This window comes from Schistocerca americana, chromosome 5, assembly GCF_021461395.2.
Source record: "Schistocerca americana isolate TAMUIC-IGC-003095 chromosome 5, iqSchAmer2.1, whole genome shotgun sequence".
NCBI lineage: Eukaryota > Metazoa > Arthropoda > Insecta > Orthoptera > Acrididae > Schistocerca > Schistocerca americana.
Window position 1 is genome coordinate 487,733,339 of NC_060123.1, and position 23,947 is coordinate 487,757,285.

The window sequence follows — 23,947 nt, forward strand, 5'->3', positions numbered from 1 at the left end:
CACACAAGCAAGCTCGCTTCACACACAAGTGACCGCCATCTCTGGCAGTTCCAACTGGAACACATTCAGGGTTGCCACAAGTTGCTCCAAGTGAAATTCACTGATATTTCCCTTGGGCGCTGATGACAGTGCAGTTGAGCGCCCAACAAAACCAAACATCATCATTATCATTATCATCACTGATATTTCCCTAATTTCCAGAGAAGTTTTAGCATTTTTCCCTGACAAATTTTGAGATCTCAAGGGTAAGTTAAGACGGAAGTTGACAATCTGTCTTCGCAGCTACAGTACAAGAGACAAAAGTGCAAGCAAAGAAATAAAAATATATACTTGCAAGCAGAATGGTGATTCCTGTGTGAGCAAAAGTCTTAAATACTAACATCAACTCCTTTTGTAATGAACTGTTTTTAGATGAAGAAAGCAAGCCAAATGGTATATGTGTTTCATTAAGACCATTGACGTTATTTTATTTCAATAAAACAAAACACATTTGGTGACAAAAATATGCATTTCCATGGAGTCACAAGACAGATTTAAAATACTTTCACTGATTTGATAAATAACCTCAGAAATATGTAGGCCTCTTGAAAGAACTGTATATGGTGGGGAAGAATTGTATAAGCTGACATTGTAATTGCCCATGGCCTCTGGCCTGCTGAGGAGCACCACAGTCCTGGGTCCACATCACACATTACACCACATACAAAAAGACCCAGCCTGCTGGCAGATCAGTGAGACTAGATCTGACAGGCATGGCCTGCACATTAGTGGGAACTGAATGGCTTCAGATCAGCATGCCCAATCCATTACAAATACCTGCAGAAGTGGCCTGCAGTTTTGGCCCATCATGGAAATCCACTCATGTGGCCAACTATTCACGGGCCACAGGCAACATGTTGATGAAATGAGACCATGGTAATCAATGCATGCAACAGATAACTTGTGCAAATAGTCTGAGAATCAATAATAATAAGGATAGGTAGCAATTCATCATAAAGATGACTTCTGAGCCACAGACAGGCACTTAGAAAAGAAAATCACACTCTCACAACTAAATTTTCAGCTACAGCTTTGGTCAGAAAATGAGAGGATACACACATTCACACAAGCACTTAAAGACAACTCATGCACACATAACCACCGTCTCTGGTCGTTGCATCTACAGTCTCTGAGAATCATACCCAAACAAACCACTCCTCATGCCTCCCTGCCTCTTGGTGGCAGCTGCTAGAGTAGAGGCAAGAAATGGTGGTAGCATTGACTGCAAGCTGGGGGGTGGGGGGGGGGGGGGTGGTATGAAGGAGAAAAGAGGTAGTGATGACAAAGTAGAGAAGCAGCACACATACTCAGCTGCACCCAGCCAGCGATGATGCATGACACCTCAGTAAACAAACCATTTCATCTACTGAGACAAAAACGAGATTTTTCCAGTGTTTTTTTTTTCCCCAAATTTTCCTGATGTTTCCCTCACATATATGAAATTCCCTGATATTTCCCAATTTCCAGAGCCTGTGGCAACCTGGCACTATCTAAGAAAATAGGAAGAAGTCACTGTACAATTGCATCCACATATATTGCAAGAAATTGTTAAGACTTATGTCCAGCAGATTTTGGCCCTCTCATGTATTGACAGAGAGGTGTATCAGTCTGGGCCAAGAAGCCCAATGTTGCGTGGAACATGTGCAACTATCTAGAGAAAATGACGAGTGGAGAACTTTTGACAGTCATCTAACAAATTTTCAATAAACAGTATAAGGAAAATAGATAATGCACTTTGGTCCAAGCTGCCAGAAATGGCAGTCAATTGTGTGGGAGGATGCTTGCTTCTGTGAATAAATGTGTGTGTGCTTCCTTTTCTGGAGAATGTTTTGGTGAAAAGCTAACGTGTAAATGTCTTTTCATTGTGCCTGTCTGCAACTCAGCATGTCATCTTTACAGTGAGTAGCAACATATCTTTTCCTTATACAGTTTATCAAAAATTAGGTGGGTGACTGGCATAAGTTTTACGCTTGTCATTTTCTCTAGACAGGTGCAGACACTACTTGTAAAGCTGAGCTCCTCGTTCGAGACTGACACACTTCACCATTAGTAAGTAGAAGGGCTAAAATACAATGGACTTAAATCTTAACAATTTCTTGCAAACAATTTCTTGCAATACCTGTTGATGTAACTGTACAGTGATTTCTTCCTCTTTTTTTAGATAAAGATACCATCATATGACGGGTGTTTCCAGGAGGAGGACAAGGTGATTTTTTAAGTGGAGTGTGTCCTAATAAGCCAAAATGTTACTTCTACAACCAAGTTCTCTACCAAATCATGCCTTGTTGGGGAAGGTGTGTTATATTGAAGAGTGGATATGCAGAAAATACATAGTCATCAAATTTCTCAGTCACAGTTACCTTTTTTCAAAGTGATAATAAAAATTTTATGACTACCACATGTAATTTGTGTCAACTTTCTTTATCACGTATAACATGAAGGCAAGAAATAAAAATTGGTCCAGCAGTCATCAAAATGAAAATGGAAAAATGCCCAATAATCTGTTGTGAATCCCATCACATGAATTAACTCCACACTCTATATATAATTCCCAAAATCTTAAACGGGTAAAGTACCAGGAACGGAGGCAATCCTTCGCCAAAAAACACACCACATTGTAAGGAAAATCCTTAAAGCAATGACAGAGTCTCATTACTCAGTCTATTTTCTTCCACATTACAAATTAATTGCTAAAAGTTATTCCAAAACTGATTAATGATGACAGGTATGTTGGACAATAGTCTTTAGCAACAAGTGAATTTTTTTACAGATGACGGGTAAGTGCAACATAAATTAGTGCTTTATGTGCAAATTATTTACACACAGTGTATGAATCATTGTGGAAGTCAAGTAATAAACCTTCTCCCACTTACAGGTGACACAGTAGACATTACTTTGTTGTAATATGCTCTTAGCTGAGGAGGTACAGTCATTTGAAAAGTCTGTTGGTCTGTTCCTGGTACCAACCCTCGACGACTACAGAGATCCTCCTCTTCCCGTTGCAGATGGTTAATCATACAATACATGTCTGTATCAGCAAATCCATGTGGTGACCTGTAAGTTGGTACGCAACCAAAAGCAAGATATATAGTAACTGCTCACTTCAATTTTCTCATCCATAAGCAGCTGACAAATGTGTCTGAGCAGTTTGTACTCTTTATTATGTTGTAAACAGAACTATGTCACTGGTTAGTAGATGGAATATCTAATACTTATCACACGAAGTGTGTTTTCTAATTAGATGGAACGCAAAACAATGTGAAGTCCATGTACTGCACAGAAATTACATCAGTAAATCACTGCTGCTTGGGAAAAAGTTGGCAGGATTTGATTACAAAATTTAAAAAAATTACATTTGACACAAAAAAATGCCTTTGAATAAGTGGTATAATACATATGATTTAGTAAATGTACAACTAGCAATACAAAAACTGGTTGTAGCTGAAATTTGAACTACCCACTATGATACAGAAGAAACCAAACACATTAAGGGTGCATCTTAGTACTCACAAAATTAAAGAACACTTTTAAACATGAAATTGAAAAAAAAAAAGAAATGCCTTCTTAATACACATTATCAGGACATATCCTCAAAAGATACACAAGTAAACTGTGCCACATCATTCCCAGAATTATAGGCCTAGAAAACACAGCTGATGTCATAAGATGAAGTTAAGTATAGAATGACAGCAAGGAACAACTTAATGTAGCAATGTTTAGCATAATCACTTCGTACCTTAGTGCAGGAAGCAACTGTGTGACAAAAGATTTTGGTTAAAATCTCACACACCACACAACTGTTTGCGATGACTTGTTTAGTTTGTAAAAAACATGAAATTAATAAAATGCACAGTTCTTGTTCTTAAGAAGATATTTCCTGCCCTCAAACGCCATATCATACAGCTCTTTCTACCTTTTCATCAACCTCTACGCACGCACGCACGCGCACACACACACACACACACACACACACACAAAAAAAACCACAACCACAACCTGTCCAACTACAATGTGCTGGCAACCGGGGACGGCAGTTTTGCAAGTAGACGGTGTGAGAGATTGTGTCCTGTGGAATAGTGTGGGGAGCAAGGGAGCAGGGAGAAGGAGGGAGGGTTCAGGAATGGTGGCCGACTTCTTGGAGGGTGGCAGCATGCAAGAGGGATATAAATGTATAAGAATGGGAGAGTTAATACTTGTAGGTTTGTAAATAATGGGTGGCATGGCTCCTTCTGATGTATAGTACACATATTCCTAGTGATTTCTTCCTGTATTTTTAGTATCTACACTACGTTACTTCAGTTTCTCCAAACACAACACTATATCTAATAACAGATTAAAAGTAATTTCTACGCAGTGGTTTTTGTGTCAGTGTAAGTAATGGTTGACAATATTTGCTTTGCAAATGCAAAACTGCCCAGTTTGTTGTTACCAGTATTCAATATGTGTCTGCCAGCTCAAATTTTTAACCTAATTTAAACCTAAGGATTTGACTGAGTCAATTTCTTCTCTATCTTGGTTGTTGTCAATAAACTGGACTGTTTTGGTTTTGAATTGCATCAAGTGACTCCAAATATAGTAATCACATGCTAGGGCAAGTGTCCTGTAAGCAATCTCTTTTGACGATTGGTTCATTTTGAGGATATCAGAAAACACATTCAAAGTCTGTCACCTACTTGACCTAAAACTGAGCCAATGTCATCATTCCAATTCATGGCCCCAGAAATTCTTACTACCAGGTATTTGCATGAACTGACTGATACAAATTGTGACTCATAGATTTGTAGTTGTAGGATATGAAAATTTGCATTTTGTGAAGCGCACAATTTTACATTTCTGAGCATTTAAAGCGAGTTGCCACTCTTTGAACCACTTTAAAATCTTATCAGGATCAGACTGAATCTTTGTGCAGCTTTTCCAAATATTGCGACATTATGGATAAGTGTATCATCTCACAAAGTTGGAGGGTACTACTAAAATTCTATGCCAGATCATTAATGTACAATATGAACAGAAAGGTACCCAACACACTACCATGAGGTATGCCTGATGTTACTTCTGTATCTGACTCTCCATCCAAGATAACATGCTGCAATTTCATCCAGAACTCCTCAAGACAATATTAATTTGCTATTGGATTCATTTGGGTCCTCACTAGATGCAATGTTTCAGTCTATTGCAACAAACTGACCTCCCACAGGTTCTAATCAACTCCTGTGGTACACATTCTATGTGCCATTACAGTTTCCCTATTCTCCACTTTCAGTTTCAATAACTCTCAGCTCCAAGACAGCTGTATAAGAGAGATGTGAGTTCTGGGACTTTGCTATGAACACCCCAGCAGTTAACAACTAACATTTTTAGCTTTTTATCTACTGGGAGGTCTCGAAGATTCCACAAAACTAAGATAATAACAATATGCATTACAGACATACTCTGTCACCCAAGTGATCATTTGTGTTGTATACTGCATTTATTCAAGGTAACTTTACAAGTCACCACTGTGTTCCATAATGTTGTATACCCTGAGAAATCTACAGATGAACTCTACTTTAGTCCAGACGAAAGAATCTTGATAAATTATTGACATGATGTTGTAAATCAACAACTGTCTGCACCTCAAAAATGAACTAGCTGTTTTCAGTACCAGTCCTCAGAAGGAGCCAAGAACTGTCTCAAACCCAAGTGACAGACATCGTTGGTGCCAACATGAGTGATGATTTGCAGTTGACTGCATTCAAGGATCCCTGCAAAATGGCTCTTTCCCCCACTTCTCCCCCAGCCACTGCTGTGTGACAGTTTTCTGCCATACAAGAGTTCTCTATTGTCCACATCTAAAACAGATTTAACCCGTCAGTACACACAAGTGGTCTGTCAGACCAAGGAGGATATTTTCACATTAATGCAATGTTGAATGTTGTTTCCAAGAAGCTATCTTCTCAGTACCTTTAAGTGAGTGTAATAGGAGTCATTTGGTATGGTGTATCTGGTTGTTGTTGTTGTTGTTGTTGTTGTGGTCTTCAGTCCTGAGACTGGTTTGATGCAGCTCTCCATGCTACTCTATCCTGTGCAAGCTTCTTCATCTCCCAGTACCTACTGCAACCTACATCCTTCTAAATCTGCTTAGTGTATTCATCTCTTGGTCTCCCTCTATGATTTTTACCCTCCACGCTGCCCTCCAATGCTAAATTTGTGATCCCCTGATGCCTCAAAACATGTCCCACCAACCGATCCCTTCTTCTAGTCAAGTTGTGCCACACACTTCTCTTCTCCCCAATCCTATTCAATACCTCCTCATTAGTTACGTGATCTACCCACCTTATCTTCAGCATTCTTCTGTAGCACCACATTTCGAAAGCTTCTATTCTCTTCTTGTCCAAACTATGTATCGTCCATGTATCACTTCCATACATGGCTACACTCCACACAAATACTTCCAGAAACGACTTCCTGACACTTAAATCTATACTCGATGTTAACAAATTTCTCTTCTTCAGAAACGATTTCCTTGCCATTGCCAGTCTACATTTTATATCCTCTCTACTTCGACCATCATCAGTTATTTTACTCCCTAAATAGCAAAACTCCTTTACTACTTTAAGTGTCTCATTTCCTAATCTAATACCCTCAGCATCACCCGATTTAATTTGACTACATTCCATTATCCTCGTTTTTCTTTTGTTGATGTTCATCTTATATCCTCCTTTCAAGACACTGTCCATTCCGTTCAACTGCTCTTCCAAGACCTTTGCTGTCTTCGACAGAATTACAATGTCATCGGCGAACCTCAAAGTTTTTACTTCTTCTCCATGAATTTTAATACCTACTCTGTATTTTTCTTTTGTTTCCTTTACTGCTTGCTCAATATACAGATTGAATAACATTGGGGAGAGGATACAACCCTGTCTCACTCCTTTCCCAACCACTGCTTCCCTTTCATGCCCCTCGACTCTTATAACTGCCATCTGGTTTCTGTACAAATTGTAAATAGCCTTTCGCTCCTTGTATTTTACCCCTGCCACCTTCAGAATTTGAAAGAGAGTATTCCCGTTAACGTTGTCGAAAGCTTTCTCTAAGTCTACAAACGCTAGAAATGTAGGTTTGCCTTTTCTTAATCTTTCTTCTAAGATAAGTCGTAAGGTTAGTATTCCCTCACGTGTTCCAACATTTCTACGGAATCCAAACTGATCTTCCCCGAGGTCCGCTTCTACCGGTTTTTCCATTCGTCTGTAAAGAATTCGCGTTAGTATTTTGCAGCTGCGACTTATTAAACTGATAGTTCGGTAATTTTCACATCTGTCAACACCTGCTTTCTTTGGGATTGGAATTATTATATTCTTCTTGAAATCTGTGGGTATTTCGCCTGTCTCATACATCTTGCTCACCAGATGTTAGAGTTTTGTCATGACTGGCTCTCCCAAGGCCATCAGTAGTTCTAACGGAATGTTGTCTACTCCCAGGGCCTTGTTTCGACTCAGGTCTTTCAGTGCTCTGTCAAACTCTTCACGCAGTATCTTATCTCCCATTTCATCTTCATCTACATCCTCTTCCATTTCCATAATATTGTCCTCAAGTACATCGCCCTTGTATAAACCCTCTATATACTCCTTCCACCTTTCTGCCTTCCCTTCTTTGCTTAGAACTGGGTTGCCATCTGAGCTCTTGATATTCATACAAGTGGTTCTCTTCTCTCCAAAGGTCTCTTTAATTTTCCTGTAGGCAGTATCTATCTTACCCCTAGTGAGACAAGCCTCTACACCCTTACATTTGTCCTCTAGCCATTCCTGCTTAGCCATTTTGCACTTCCTGTTGATCTCATTTTTGAGACGTTTGTATTCCTTTTTGCCTGCTTCATTTACTGCATTTTTATATTTTCTCCTTTCATCAATTAAATTCAATATTTCTTCTGTTAGCCAAGGATTTCTATTAGCCCTCGTCTTTTTACCTACTTGATCCTCAGCTGCCTTCACTACTTCATCCCTCAGAGCTACCCATTCTTCTTCTACTGTATTTCTTTCCCCCATTCCTGTCAATTGTTCCCTTATGCTCTCCCTGAAACTCTCTACAACCTCTGGTTCTTTCAGTTTATCCAGGTCCCATCTCCTTAAATTCCCACCTTTTTGCAGTTTCTTCAGTTTCAATCTGCAGTTCATAACCAATAGATTGTGGTCAGAATCCACATCTGCCCCTGGAAATGTTTACAATTTAAAACCTGGTTCCTAAATCTCTGTCTTACCATTATATAATCTATCTGATACCTTTTAGTATCTCCAGGATTCTTCCAGGTATACAACCTTCTTTTATGATTCTTGAACCAAGTGTTAGCTATGATTAAGTTATGGTCTGTGCAAAATTCTACAAGGCGGCTTCCTCTTTCATTTCTTCCCCCCCCCCCCCCCCCCCCAATCCATATTCACCTACTATGTTTCCTTCTCTCCCTTTTCCTACTGACGAATTCCAGTCACCCATGACTATTAAATTTTCGTCTCCCTTCACTACCTGAATAATTTCTTTTATCTCGTCATACATTTCATCAATTTCTTCATCATCTGCAGAGCTAGTTGGCATATAAACTTGTACTACTGTAGTAGGCATGGGCTTGGCCACAATAATGCGTTCACTATGCTGTTTGTAGTAGCTAACCCGCACTCCTATTTTTTTATTCATTATTAAACCTACTCCTGCATTACCCCTATTTGAGTTTGTATTTATAAATCTGTAATCACCTGACCAAAAGTCTTGTTCCTCCTGCCACCAAACTTCACAAATTCCCACTATATCTAACTTTAACCTATCCATTTCCCTTTTTAAATTTTCTAACCTACCTGCCCGATTAAGGGAGCTGACATTCCACGCTCCGATCCGTAGAATGCCAGTTTTCTTTCTTTTCTTTATCTGGTATTTCAACAATAGCGCTTCCAGTTAGCTCACAACAAAGAGGTCAAGGGTCTCACAGGCCAGCTGCATGCATTGGTGTCAATTTATTGGTAGCTCTGCCAAGGTTATTCACACTTGCGCATATTTGCGGTATCTGCTTAGTTTAGTGGTAGAACAGATTTTTTATGCTTTGTACCTTATTTTAGTGTGTTGTAAGTGTTGTAACTGCATCGTGGCTTATTCTTACGAGGCACAGGAGGAGAGAATTAGGAACTTGATTGAAGTAGTAATGGCTGAAAGTGATGCTGGTGATTCTGAAGATGGAGAAATCGACTTTGAAGAAATCCAGGACCCAGAGTGGAAAAGACGTCAAGTGATGAATCAGAAGACAGTGATTGTGGCGCTGACAGTCATGTGTTTGTCGGTAAAGATGGAACAGTATGGAACTCTCGTACTCCACCAAAGAACTCCTGCACATGTTATCATAACATCATAACTCATTTACCAGGTGCGAAAGGTGCTGCGAAAAGTGCTACAAATCCTCTACAGTGCTGGGAACTGTTTTTTGATGAAAACATTATACACATACTCATTGACTTTACTAATAAGTACATTCAAAGTATCCAGGGAAACTTTTCAAGGGAAAGAGATGCACAACAAACTGATAAAGCTGAAATAAAGGCCGTATTGGGATTATTGTACTACGCTGGTGTAATGCGAGCCCATCGACTAAGTCTACAAGATTTGTGGCGAACAGATGGCACAGGAGTTGAAATATTTCATCTCACAATGGGCATAAACAGATTTTGTTTTCTCCTTCAATGCCTCAGATTCGATGATAAACGAACGAGAATGGAAAGGGAGAAAACAGATCACATGGCGGCGATAAGACAGGTGTTCAGTCTAATTGTTGAAAACTTTCAGAAGGCTTATACAGTTTCTGAATATGTGACAACTGATGAAAAACTAGAAGCATTCTGTGGAAGATGCAGATTCCGACAGTACATGCCAAATAAGCCAAACATGTGTGAAGTAAAGATTTTTGCAGCAGTGGATGCCAGAATGTTTTACACATTCAACATGGAGGTGTATGTTGGGCAACAGCCTGAAGGCCCTTACAGACAGGACAACAGACCAGTTGAACGTGTTCAGAGACTTTGCCAACCTATCCTGAATACAGGCCGCAACAATTATTTTACAAGTTACGAGCTTGCAAACACATTGATTACGAAGAATACGACCATCGTTGGTAGCCTGAGGAAGAACAAGAGACAAGTCCCAAGGGATTTATTAACACTAAAAACCAACAAGAAAAGTCATCTATGTTTGGATTTCAGAAAAATTGCACCTTCGTCTCTTATGTGCCAAAACAAAATAGAGTGGTATTACTACTGTCATCGATGCACCACAATGGAAATATTGACGAAAATACAGGGAATGATAAAAAACCAGAAATCATCACTTTCTATAACCTTACTAAGGATGGAGTTGATGTTGTAGACAGAATGAGTGCAACATATAATGTAGCTAGAAACACAAGAAGATGGCCAATGGTTGTTTTTTATAGCATCATGAACAGAGCTGCAATAAATGCTGCTATTATTTTCAACTCAAATCAGAAAGAACAACTCAGAAAAAGAGAGTTTTTGAGGCAGCTTTCTTTTGCGTTTCTGCATGATCATCTTCAGCAAAGAGTAATGTCAAAAATATTGCCAAGGAAGATAACAGAGAGAATTGGAGAGCTTTGCAGTGTGAAAATTTCTGAAGTGGAATCAACTGCGACTTCACGAGGACGGTGTGTGGACTGCAGAAGCAAAAACATAAAAACAAGATATATTTGTAAGAACTGTAAGAAATACATTTGTCTTGAACATTCTGTTACTGTGTGCCAAGACTGTATCGACAAAATATCTGATTGAATACATGCATTATTTTGATAACGTCTAAATTTTATGTATCTCCATTTGTGTAAATATTTTTGACCAAAATATTAAATTTATCCCTTAAATATATTTACTAAACTGATTTTTAATGATATTACTTCATTTAATAACGCTTCCCTCCATAATAACATCTAAATGCAAATTCAGAAAGATAGAAACTGCAAGGGGCTGTGAGACCAGCTGCGTGTACTGCCGTCCTGTTTCGAGGTGCATGCACTGCCGGGATAATATCTTATGATGCTTATATCAGTTTCAAGGCAGACACCATAGTGGTATCTGAGTTGGAAGTATCTGAGTTGGAGCCTTTGGATTACATATACACAAGGCACCAGCAGCAAGTAAACCAAGCATGCTGTCTAGCAAGTAGGTCTTAGCCAAGTACGGACTCTGGCAAGTGGCTTTAAAGTCCCATGTAGCTTGCCAAGCAATCACTTGCTCTCTGTATATGAGTCCTTCAATCACATTCCCTCCATTGCAATTCTAGTATAACAACTTGGCATTTTTATTTTGGATTACACTCACAGACCTCTGTCTTGGTACTATGTAATGGTTTCTGGTTTTTGGGTATCTTACCAGTCATCTACTTGCTGGCTAGATGGCTTCCAGCTATGGCACTTTATGCCTGATGGTTTCACTACATCATCATGTGACTTCAACAGGTTTTTTTTCTCTTTGCAAGTCACCAGATGCAAGTGTTTCTATTGTGACTGACGGAAAAGTAGAAGGCAGATGTGTTAACAACAGAAGACAGCCCTGCCACACAGACACTGGCATAATTCACAGCAGCAATTTTGAAGCAAGTTGACAGTTGCCAATGCTGCTTCCAGCTGTTTATAAGCAGCAAACAACTCCTTTATCACAATCTCACAATAACAACAATCACTAGCCACATTGGTTCACGAACCTAGCTCATACAAAGATAAAAATTAGAAGACAAATTACGTCCAAAACTAGGCTGAACCAATTGCAATTAAAGATGAAACTGGGAATACACTCTTTCTCTTCTAGTAGATCATATGATGTCTTGTACTAAGACAGTGTCCTACTCTAGCAGAGTTACCCACTTGGCCTATGGGTGTATAATAATGATGTTCACTGCAACAGTCTTGCATCATGTGACATGTCTAGCCAATATACAACATTTTTATATGCCTTGTTTCCTAAGACTGAGATTGTTTCTGAAAGAATCCATAAATGTTCCATGTGTGGCTGAAAGACATATTTAATGCTGTGTCTGCTAAGGTTACTTCCAAATCTTGAAGAAATTACCACTGAAGTATGGCAAGAATATTGTGATAATGGAGTCCTCTGTTTCTTCATTTTGTTCCCTGGACTGGAGTAACTTTGATGGAAATTATGCTGAATTTGTTTCTTTGAATAAATGTTCTGTCATAAAAATCTCCTCAGATTTAGAAGTTCACCCAGTGCACTATCAGGATTGGGAACAATATGTGCTCTCCAAACCAGTATGTGCAATGGACCATCACAAAGTTGCAGGGGATGAAAACTTGGAGGCTGAATAGGTTGGTGGTACATGTTATGCCCTAGTATTCCACTGGCTTTCCTTTCTACCAAAGTGTACAGGAAGGGAAGTGTCATATTCTTTTCTACCTCCATCACAAACTGAATATTTGGAGGGAGTGAATTTAAATGTTGAATGTCTCCTAAAAGACTAGACGATACACTCTTTTTCGGGGGTGGGTGGGGGTGGGGGGACAGAACACCTTGAATGACTAGAGGCAGGACATTAATATTCACAGGACATGTACACTAGTACATTCTGCAGAAATCATTAACATTTGAACCATATTGGCCAGCATGTTCAAAGTCAACATCGATAATACTGCGCAACACCATGTACTGGTAAAATGTGCCTGCAGCTCTTGTTGTCACTATAAACCAAAGGTAGTGGAGCAGTGTGACTTGAGCAGACATGTTGGATGCCTCGCAAGCATATGCACAAACTGTACCATCAACTCAGTTAGTTTGAAAGAGGGCGCATTATTGGCATGAGAGAATGTGATGCATCCATCCAGGAAATTGCTGCTTGTGTGGGACAAAGTGTTTTGTCAGAGCAACGGATGTTCACAGAATAGTTCACAGAAGGCCATAGAACATGAAGAGATGGGTCAGATTCACAACTCAGATCGTCCCTTGAGAAGATTGACACCTCATTCAAATGGCATTGCAGGATAGATCTGTTTCCTCATCAGCTCTGGCACAACAGTGAAACAGTGTGACACATTGTACACTGTCAGGGCTGACAGTCCATCATTGTTTATTACAGCACAGGTTACGTGCATGTTGCCCACTTTTCCACCTACCTTTGACGAATGTGCAGAAATGTGCTAGATGACAATGGAGTGCAGAACAATGTCACCGTGAACAGGAATGACACCAGATAGTGTTTTCAGATGAATCCAGGTTCTATTTGTTTCAAAATGATGGCTGCCTTTTGATTCGCCACAGACAGGAGGGACTGAATTTGCACAAGATACGGTGCCAACTCAAGGCCTTCTGGTAAGGGGTGATATTGGGCACAATCACAAATCACAGTTGGTGAATGTCCAGAGCACTGCACTCAGTGTGAACTACATGAATGACATCCTGTGACCTGTAGCCATACCCTATCTGCACAACACCCCAGATGCCATTTTTGCAAGGCAAGTAATTCTGGTAGGAGTTAGATAAAAGGGTGGGATGCTGCAATTGAAGTTAAGCATGATATATTCAGCAGCATGTTGAGTCACTGTGTGGTCAAATGAATCAATAGTCAGCAGAATGTAGTTTGTGTGTGTGTGTGTGTGTGTGTGTGTGTGTGTGTGTGTGTGTTTAATAAATAGAGAGAGAGAGAGAGGGGGGGGGGGAGGAGGCAGGGAGAGAGTTGGTTAGTTACATGTTCTGTAGATCATTTGAATGATTCTTTTATTGAGATAATGGGGAATTAGTCAATTTAAAAGAGGAGTCGTCCAAGACAAATGATTTTAGGTTAGATTTACAACTTGCTTTGTTACCTGTTACACATTTTATGACATTGGGCAAATGATCAAACATTTTTGTTGCTGCATATTGAACTCCTTTCTGAACCACTCACAGCTTTAATAATGGAAAATAAAGGTAATTTTTCCTTTTAGTGTTGTAGGTGTGGATATCATGATGGATTATTTACGATGCACTTCATTACTGAATATATGCAATGTGATTGTGCAGTTAAAAAGCCTAACTCCTTGAAGAGAGATCAACATGATGATCACAAGTGAATACCACATATTACTATTACTGCTCACTTTTGGGCAATTAGTACTTCCTAAGTGATCAGTTAACCCTGAAAATTATTCCTTTAGCTGATACTGAGTGGAAATGTGCAAAATAGAACAGGAGTTTGATTCGTTTGTTTCCATGACTGGGAACCACACAAAGATCAGATGCAGCTGAACTGAATTGATTGGGAAGCACAGTAATGTGCTGCAACTGTGCATACCCAGGACATAAGCACAGTTTTAGGTCTTAGTTTTACGTATTTTCATGTGCCATATGTATAAATATGGACATCACCAACCAAATGTCCTCAATCAATGTCATCTGACAAAAAAATCTGCATTGTAGTCTCCACAAACAATGACTTCTCATTTAAATCTGAATACAATTATTAAAATGATATCTAATGTAATTGATAGATAAAAAAATCTTCTCTCCAATGACAGCAGAGGAACACATACACAAAGGGATTTACCTTTTAAAAGCTTTTGGAGCCAGTGGCTTCTTCTTATTCTGGCAGAAAAGTTGAAGGGGAAGGAGAAAAGTCCTCCAGAACCATCCGGTAAATCTTCCCTGACCTGGGATTCTGGATGACTTTTCTGAACTGTACCCCTTTCCCTAAACCACTCCACTCCTTTTCCTTCACCCCACTTCTTTCCTCTTCAACTCTTCTGCCATTAAAGTTAAATCCTTTTGTGTGTGTGTTCCCCTTCTGCTGCTTGGTGAGTAGATGTTTTATTTATTCATTTACATTATATTATCACTAACTGATTAATTCTGATGTTATCTAATGTAACAGGATAGATAAAAAATCTCCTCACCAAGTGGCTGCAGGGGTACATATATTGAAAGGCATAGAACTTTGCAAGCTTTCAGAGTCAGTGGCTCCTTCGTCTGGCAGAAGGGTTGAAGGGGAAAGAAGAGAGGTGAAGAAAAAGGACTAGTGAGGTTTAGGAAATATGGAGAGTTCAAAAAAGTTGCCTAGAACCCTGAGCCAGGATAGATTGTCCAGATGAGATGAAAAGGAAAAACTGATTGTTGGGGACTGCACTGGATGAGATTTGAAAACCTAAGAGATTAAAGGTGGGAGATAGGGCAATATGCAACACAGAAATTACTGTGAAAACATCATGTACAAGTTAATAAGAGCAGAAAGTTAAGCACATTGTATGTGTTAATACTCTTAGCTTTTTGCTCTTATTAACTTATGCATGATGTTTTGGCAGTAATTGTCGTATCATGGCGGCTGCAGTGTAACACGTGTCAAGTTCGGCTCGCGAAATTTAGTTGATTTCGAAGGTGTTCTCCCAGGTGGTGTTGTCTAGTACAAGTGGAAATCGTGTAAACAACAGTGTTCTGTGCAGTAGTGCTATTTTTTTTCTGTGCTCCGCCAATATCTTCGAGAAAATGGTAAACAGAAGAGTGAACAGCAGCGCGTCCAGCAGCAGGGAAGCCGCAGGTGCGGCGGGTCTGCTCTTGGCGGAAGGTGCGGCCGCGGCTCCCAGTATAGCGGAGCTGGTCCGCTCTGAGGTAAACAATTCGCTTCGCGATAAAAACAATCTCGATCTGATAGCAGGCACTATATCAGATACTGTAACGGCAGCAGTATTGGCCAAAATGCGTGAAACTGTTGAGGCCAATACTGCCGAAATTACAGCACTAAAAAAGTCGGTGTCTGAATATGAGAAAAAGACACGAGAGTTAGAAGTGAAACTATCTGCCACAACAGACGAGCTAGAACAGTACCAAAGGCGAAATAGTCTACGACTGTTTGGAGTAGCAGAAAATAAGGAAGAAGACACAGACAACCTGCTTATAGAGGTTGCACGTGAAAAATTAGGTGCTGAAGTGACCAAGGCAGACATTGACAGGAGCCATCAGGTGGGACGAAACTACCAGCTGCTACCAAACCTTGTCCAATAATAATTAAATTTCTCTCGTACCGGAAAAGGGCAGAGATCTTTACCCAGAAGAAGAAGTTAGCAAGGACAGGGCTTACAATAAGGGAAGATCTGACACACGAACGGCTAAAGATTTTAAACAGTGCCATATCCCATTTCGGTCTTCAGAATGTGTGGACTCAGGATGGCAGAGTAATCATTAAGACAGCAGCTGGAAAGAAGACAGTCACAAACATGACAGAACTGAATAGTATTAAGTGAAGCTACTTGAGCCAAAAGTGCAAACTTAACACCATTTGCAAATTGTAACAGCCCTATACTCAGATATAGTCTTGTAACTGTATTAACTTTTCAATTATACCCATATTTGTACCTTCAACTAATTGTTTTTGTAACTGTATTAACTTTTCACTGTTTTTTGTGTCTGTAGCTCTAACCATTCCTTAATTTTAGTTTCTGCTAATACTTTTTTCATTTTCTCAGTTTATTCTCTTCCATTCTGTAATAGTTCTATTGCAATTATTAGTCTCTCCTTTAGTTCATTAATCACCCATCTCTTCGGTTTAAATTGTTCATAACAAAAATCACCATCAGTATCACTTTAGCAAATTTCAATCTAATTGTAGCTTCCTACGATAATCACTACCAGTATCACTTTAGTAAATTTCAATTTAATTCTAGCTTCCTACGATAATCTATTAATTATTAAGCTTACTTCTCTCTGCTGGCAGCATTGGCCTCTTAAATCACTCCCCTTTCCTTTATTTCCACCCTAACCTGTTTCAAATACGCTAATTACATTTCTCCTCTTACGACATAGAATACACAGTGACACACAGCCGTCACTATTATTGGTCATATTCTCCTTGCACCGAATACCACTAATCCATCTTCTATACTCCCGCAATCTCAGGAAATCTCTTGTAGTCGCCTTTCTTTCGGCACTCACGGAGTCACAAACCGGGCGCGCAAAATCTCGGACACCCCTGTGTTATGTCACTTGGCGGAAGCACCGGCCAGTGCCCCTCGCGGCAGGTAGTGCCTAACAAAGGGACAAACCAGTCTGCCACCCTACTCCAGGCTGCTCAGCAGAACGCGTCAGAGCTTTTAGCAGCTCACTGCAACATCCAGTCTTTACCTGCACATTACGAAGAACTTAGCCTCCTCTTCAACCAACTAAACTACCACGTAATCCTCTTATCCGAAACGTGGTTGAAGCCACACATATCCTCTGCATCTATTCATCTCCCAGGGTACACATTTCTTAGGGCAGACAGATCAAAAAAGCGAGGTGGCGGGGTCGGTGCATGTATACGAACAGATCTCAAAGCGAAAGTCTTATGTACGTCAAATCCTGCTGAAGAAAAAGAGGCTGAATTCATGTTCATTGAAATAAATATACAAAGTCGGAAATTCTTGACTGGCGTCGTGTACAAGCCGCCAAAAATAAACTCAATGAGTTCCTTCCAGTTGGAATTACATTCACTCCAGTGTCAATACGAACATGTCATCGTAATGGGTGACTTGCACGTAGACCTGCTAAGAGACACTCCCTCTGCAATAAACCTAAGAATATTGTTTAGTTGCAATAGCACGAACATTCTTCCATTACAACCTACACACCATACGGCGCACAGTCATACTCTTATAGACGTAATCGCAACGAAACAGACTGACAAAGTAAGAGATGCTGGTCAAACATCGGCCCCTGGCCTCTCAGCACATGTTGTAATATTCCTGGCCTACTATGTGCAGCCCCCAAGGATCAAATCGCGTTACATAGCTTGTAGGAACATGAAACGTATTGACCTTGACGCTCTAACAGCCGATTGCTCAGAAATCTCATGGCATCAAATAATCAGAGAACCTACAATTGACGGCAAAATTAATGAACTTGGTGATAAACTCACTGCCCTCTATGACAAACATGCACCTGTGCGCACAATCCGTGTAAGAAAATCTCCTGCTCTATGGCTGACAGCTGAATTACGTCAAATGATGACTAATAGGGATGCTGCCCACAGGCGTTTCAAGGCAGATCCGAAACCCGAGCGTTTCGAAGAATACAGAAAGCTACGGAACAGAGTGAAACAATGCATTCGTAATGCTAAAATCAGGCACGCTCGCTCCCTTGTATGCACCGATCTGACGCCCATGACTCTATGGAAGAATCTCCGTAGCTTGGGAGTCGGAAAGGCAAAATTGGGAACTACTTTTCATGTGTCAGCTAACGAATTAAATGAATTCTTCTCTGCACCTCTGAATACCAGTACGGCTGATAATTACCGTCCACAAGAATCCCCAAACAGGATAACTAACAACGATACCTTCCATCTAAAACATGTAACAACAAATACGGCAAGAAAAGCAATAATGAGAATCTTTTCTGATGCAATAGGCCACGACAGTATCGGTATAACCATGATTAAGAATGTTGCCGATATCTTAGTACCTGTCTTAACTGATATATTTCATTTTTCCCTCGTGAACGGAATATACCCCACTGCATGGAAAAGAAGCATAATTCGACCCATCCCTAAGATCGAAAACCCGCAACTGCCTAGTGATTACCGACCAATTAGCATACTGCCTGCTGTTTCCAAAGCACTCGAATATATTGTTCATGACCAAATCACTGAACACTTGCATGAATTCAGCCTATATGACAAATTTCAATCCGGTTTCCGTAAACATCACAGCACAAACACTGCTCTAATTAAAGTAACAGATGACCTGAAATATGCCATCGACAATCGAAAGGCAACAATATTGACGCTACTGGACTGCAGCAAAGCTTTTGACACTGTTAACTTTGACATATTGCTCAGAAAAATGCAACAGCTTAATTTCTCTGATAGTGCAATGAGATGGTTTGAAAGCTACTTAAAAGACAGACAGCAATGTGTTGTCTGCGTAAATGAAAAATCTTCCTGGAAACATGTTTCCTCGGGAATGCCACTAGGATCAGTCTTAGGACCACTTTTGTTTTCTTTATATGTCAACGATATTTCGTCGGTTCTGTCCTCCTGTAAATATCATTTCTATGCCGACGACCTCCAGCTCTACCTAAGCATCAGACCTGAAGACGTAAACACTGCAATCGCTCAGATGAATGATGATCTGTCTTCGGTAGTGTCATGGGCGAAAAGCCAGGGGCTTAAACTAAATGCAAAAAAGACGCAAGTAATCTTAATAGCCCATCAGAAATTAATAAGTTCAGATTTCCGCGAACGGCTACCTCCTATTCTGCTCGATGGTACTCCAATATCATATCAGAAAACAGTGAAGAACTTGGGTGTAACTTTGGATGAGCATCTCAACTGGGCGGAGAATACAGTCGCAGTGTGCCGAAAGACGTCTGCTTGTCTCTATGCTCTCAAAAAGTTTCGGAACATATTTCCACAGGACTTGAAACGCCAGCTCGTGCAAGTACTCGTTCTACCGAACCTCCACTATTGTGATGTGATTCAACAAGGCACGAGTAGTGAAAACAAAAGACGGCTAGAGCTAACCATGAATGCCTGTGTGCGTTACACCTGCAACATTCGCCGATATGATCATGTTAGTGCTTCATACTCCGAGCTAAAGTGGCTGCGGCCGGACAAATTGCGTGACTACCACACTCTATGTTTACTTCACAGACTCCTCGTCGCACAAGCACCCCAGTACCTTGCTTCAGAGATTAAAAACCTGTCATGCCATCATAATCGAAACACGAGGTCACTCTTATTTGGTATCCTAACTGTGCCCACTCACAAAACAAAAACTTTTGCAAACTCCTTCTCAGTTGCCGCTGTCCGCCTCTGGAACAAACTGCCCCTTACCTTGCGCAAAATTCAATCTCCTGCTGCTTTTAAGAAGAAATTGAAGCATTTCCTACTATCATCCTCATAAAGTTCTCCACAAAATTAATGTACCAGGCCAATCCTCTCATCTGTCAAATAGCAAAGCTAGCGTCTCCTATCTTGCTCCTGAGATGCCTTCCTCTTCATCTATCTCTATTAGCCAGGCAATCTTCTTTTCCTTTATATTTCCTTAATTATGTTTCATCATGTCTATTCTGCTCCTCCCTTCACCATGAGTCTCCCTCATACTCCCTGCTGCCAGCACTCCAATCTAAAATTTATCTCTTCAATAATGTCTAATTATAACAGTACTTATGATCTACGAATATAAACCCTATATGTATGTATTTTTCCAGGTGTACCTTTCTAATTGTTTATTTCACTTTTTGTACCAGATGTAGTTTAACATGCCTACTAAAACGTATGAATGTAAAATAAGTAGAATGCCTGGTTAGATGTAAGAGAGGGCCTGATGGCCCTAATCTTGCCAGGTTAAATAAATAAATAAATAAATATTGCGCACCCTTTCTTCCACCTTTCAGCTCTCACATTTTCTAATCTTATCCGGTGCAGTCCCCAGCAATCAAACTTTCTTTCCTCTCTATCCAGTAGGTCTCCCCTGACCCAGGGCTCTCAGCGTCTTTTCCAAAGCCTCCTGCTGCCACTTGATGAGTAGATTCTTTTTATATATCCGATCACACCACACTTTCAAAAATTGATTAATTTCATTAAAATGGTATGTGGCAGTTTAAGATATTTGCTGCTGTCAGTATTCTTTAACATCTGCATTTCTTGGTCCATTTCATGTTACAGCATTTATAAACCAGTAAAGCCTGAATCAATTGCATTTTTGTATATGTAGCCACCTGCCTTTCTGTATTATGCTTCAAATGTATTTAAAGATTTTTGAGGCAAAAATTAGGATAGTGTCTGAAATCTGGACAGGTTCCTTTAATACAATAATTGTAATGAAATTGTTCATTTTACTTCACATCCCCACACTGAAAATTTCAATTGCTAAAAAACAGTAGAAAATGAAGAGAGATGGACAATGACTTTGGAATTTTGGTCTTATCTGTATTGACCCAGCAAATTCTTATCAATACATATTTTCCACATGTGTATACTACCTGTGACCCACAATTTACACACTACTATTACTTTAGATGATAATGACAATATAAATACTACCTTCCATGCACATAGAAGCCATAATTCTCTGAAGCAAGAATGAAGACACTTATGTTAGCCATAGAACAGAGATCCACAAATTCTTGAACTGCATTCTTGATGTATCTTTCATAGATTGTTGTGGCAAATAACCACTGTAAAAAAGAGTTAATATTTGATAATCAATCACAAAAATATTTCAAATTATATTATCACATAAAATATTTCAATTTAATACACAAAATGCAAATGCCAGTGATATCACACACAAGGCAGGATGGTAAGGATAGTTCTACTGTGTCTGACTCTCTTCAAATATTGCAACAGATGCATTTTAGCTGTTGTTGTTGTTATTATGGTGCCACACAGTGTCATTATGAAACAAAATACCTGGTGCAACATCACTGTCAACTACTGTGATGCTGCTACCCACTGGGTGCTTGTAATCGAGAACACCCTCTACAAGACCTTGGCAGAATTTGACTTATAAGCCAGCACCGGACGGGTCTAAGACAGGTGTAACATGATCTGCGGAGTGACAGTGAATGCGTTTTCAGATTGACTAAGGTGTTTACAATGCGGACTCAGTTTGTCATAGCGAGAGCTTTGGTATGGTATAAACCAGAATTTCCTGTAGAATACAGTCTTAACATAGCTTGCACTGTTTCCTAGGAGCAACCTATATAGTGTCACCCCTTCTTGGCAGTGTGTGCACATCATCTTTCACAAATGTGTCAACAACTTATGACCCATGTCACATGCAAATCAGACCTTGAACATTTCTGTAATTATGAAGTGTGTGGATTTTCAACCATGAAACACTTACAACGACTAACACAAACCCCAAATATCAGGAGTTAATGACAGCTATATTACAGGTGCAGTGTAAGCTCAACAAATGCACAGAAATGACTCCTGCACCAACTGCATTTACAGATTTTCCACCATTTAATGAACAACATGAAGAGAGGGATACTTCTGATAATTGCAGTTATAGTTTTTGGCTTGTCTCGCTTCTAACTCAAAAAGCCAAAAGGCCATGTTCTTGTCATGAAATCCCAAGTTGTATCACTTAATACATAAAATGGACTCATTAACTAATCTGGCAGATCTTGAGTTGTCTACAATATTTGCTTTATCACAAAAACATTTTTTGACAACAAAAATATGTTACTGCAGCAAGGTTAGAATTTTGGCCATGAAAAAAGGGCCTCAACCAATATTATGCAGAGTGGACCACCAATCTAGGTGAATTAAGTAAGAATTGCAATTTCAAATGTTTGCACAGGCACAAGCCTTGCTAAACCAATCTACTTTCTTAAGTTGGGAGCACAAGCTAAAGTGAAAACTTACCATATACTGACCATGGATGAAATCTTTGCAAAATTAGACCATGGCACTTTATTTGACATAACTGACCTCCTAGAGGCATGTTTTCTAATCCCCTTGAATGCAGTGTCAAAAGCTTACCTAGTACTAAATATCAACAATATTATCAAATGAATAGATGGCTACTCACCTCCTGTCACAGACAGGAAAAAACTGTAATTCATTTCAGCTTTCAGCCAAAAGGCCTCCTAAAGAGGCCTCCGCCACACACTGTCAGGTGGCTTGCGGAGTATGGATGTAGATGTAGAAGAAAATACACATTTACACATGCACGCATGACCACTGTCTCTGTCCGCTGAGCTTGGACTAAAATATGCCCTATGCCCCTACCGTTATAACTGATTACCTTTCAGAATCTCTTTAGCCACTGCCAAATACCAACATTTCATGGATCAATTATTACAAGGTATTCCCACCTATGGCACAGCCTTGACAATATTTTGATCACAGGTACAGCTCAACAGGATCACCTACACAACTTCAAGCTTTCGTTCTGAAGACCAGCAAGTGTTCTTTCATGCAACCTTCCTTGACATATTTATAGTTTAAACTCTTGGCAAATGGACTGCAACCAATGGATTATGTGGTGGCTATTGATAAAATGTGGCGCCTCATGAATAAAATATACATACAAGTGTTTCTGGGTAAGATCAACTGTTATGTTTGATTCACTGCAAACCTAACAGAATCCCACCCACTGAACAAATTACGATGCCAGGGCACAGGTTTCAAATGATCACCGTGCTGCCAACTAGCTTTCCACGTTTTAAAAGATTGCATTAAGTGGGGCCCATGTTCAACGACATTCAGCTCTGGTTTGCCTCTGTTAGAAGTAACAAACTGATACATGCCCCACAGTATTGGTACACTCCTGTCCCATAAATAGACAGACTGCACTGACTGTCCTTGTGTGTATTCTTCAAGACCGTATTTGCTCCTCAGCAATGCTATTCTTCAATGGAGTGGAAGGCTCTTGTTATCATTTATGCACTTCAGAAGTTTAAAAATTCCTTTATGAACATAAATTATGTCTTGTCATGGGTAATCACCTATTGCTCATCATCATTCACCCAAAGCATTGCTTACCAGACTGAATCATCCATTGCCTCCAGTGCTGGATGCTGTACTTGTTTAACTTTCAATATTATATCCACTATCAAGCAGCAATATTACACATAAATAATGATGTGCTGTCCCGATGCCCCATAGGACTTGACCCATCTTTGACCAATATGAATTGATGTGTTTCCAACTTAATTCATATCTGGATTTGATGACTTCTCTTAACATCATGTAATGTAATTGCTGCCACCAGCAAGAACCTCATATGGCATTGCATCACTCAATTTGTGCAACATGGGTGACTAGACCCTACTCCCAGGCCTGAAGTTCATCTCCATGGGCCACTGCGGCATGTACTACACTACACTAAAACAATGAGGTTTGATTTGGGTGTCGGATGAGGAGCACACCCACATCCTGATTCCTTTCTCTTGTCAGTCATAAGTGTTGCACTTCCTGCACATTG

General features: G+C 39.9%; 1 protein-coding gene across 2 annotated transcripts in view; it reads right to left on the reverse strand.

The window, feature by feature from the left end:
- LOC124615793 (meckelin) overlaps positions 1 to 23,947 on the reverse strand; it is a 213,460-nt gene that overhangs the window by 44,020 nt on the left and 145,493 nt on the right. For both annotated transcript variants that reach the window (XM_047143917.1, XM_047143916.1), the window contains exons 11-12: positions 21,052 to 21,185; positions 2,913 to 3,093 (exon numbers count right to left, since the gene is read on the reverse strand). In XM_047143917.1, the coding sequence (XP_046999873.1) occupies positions 2,913 to 3,093; positions 21,052 to 21,185 (315 nt within the window). The remainder of the gene's footprint in view (positions 1 to 2,912; positions 3,094 to 21,051; positions 21,186 to 23,947) is intronic.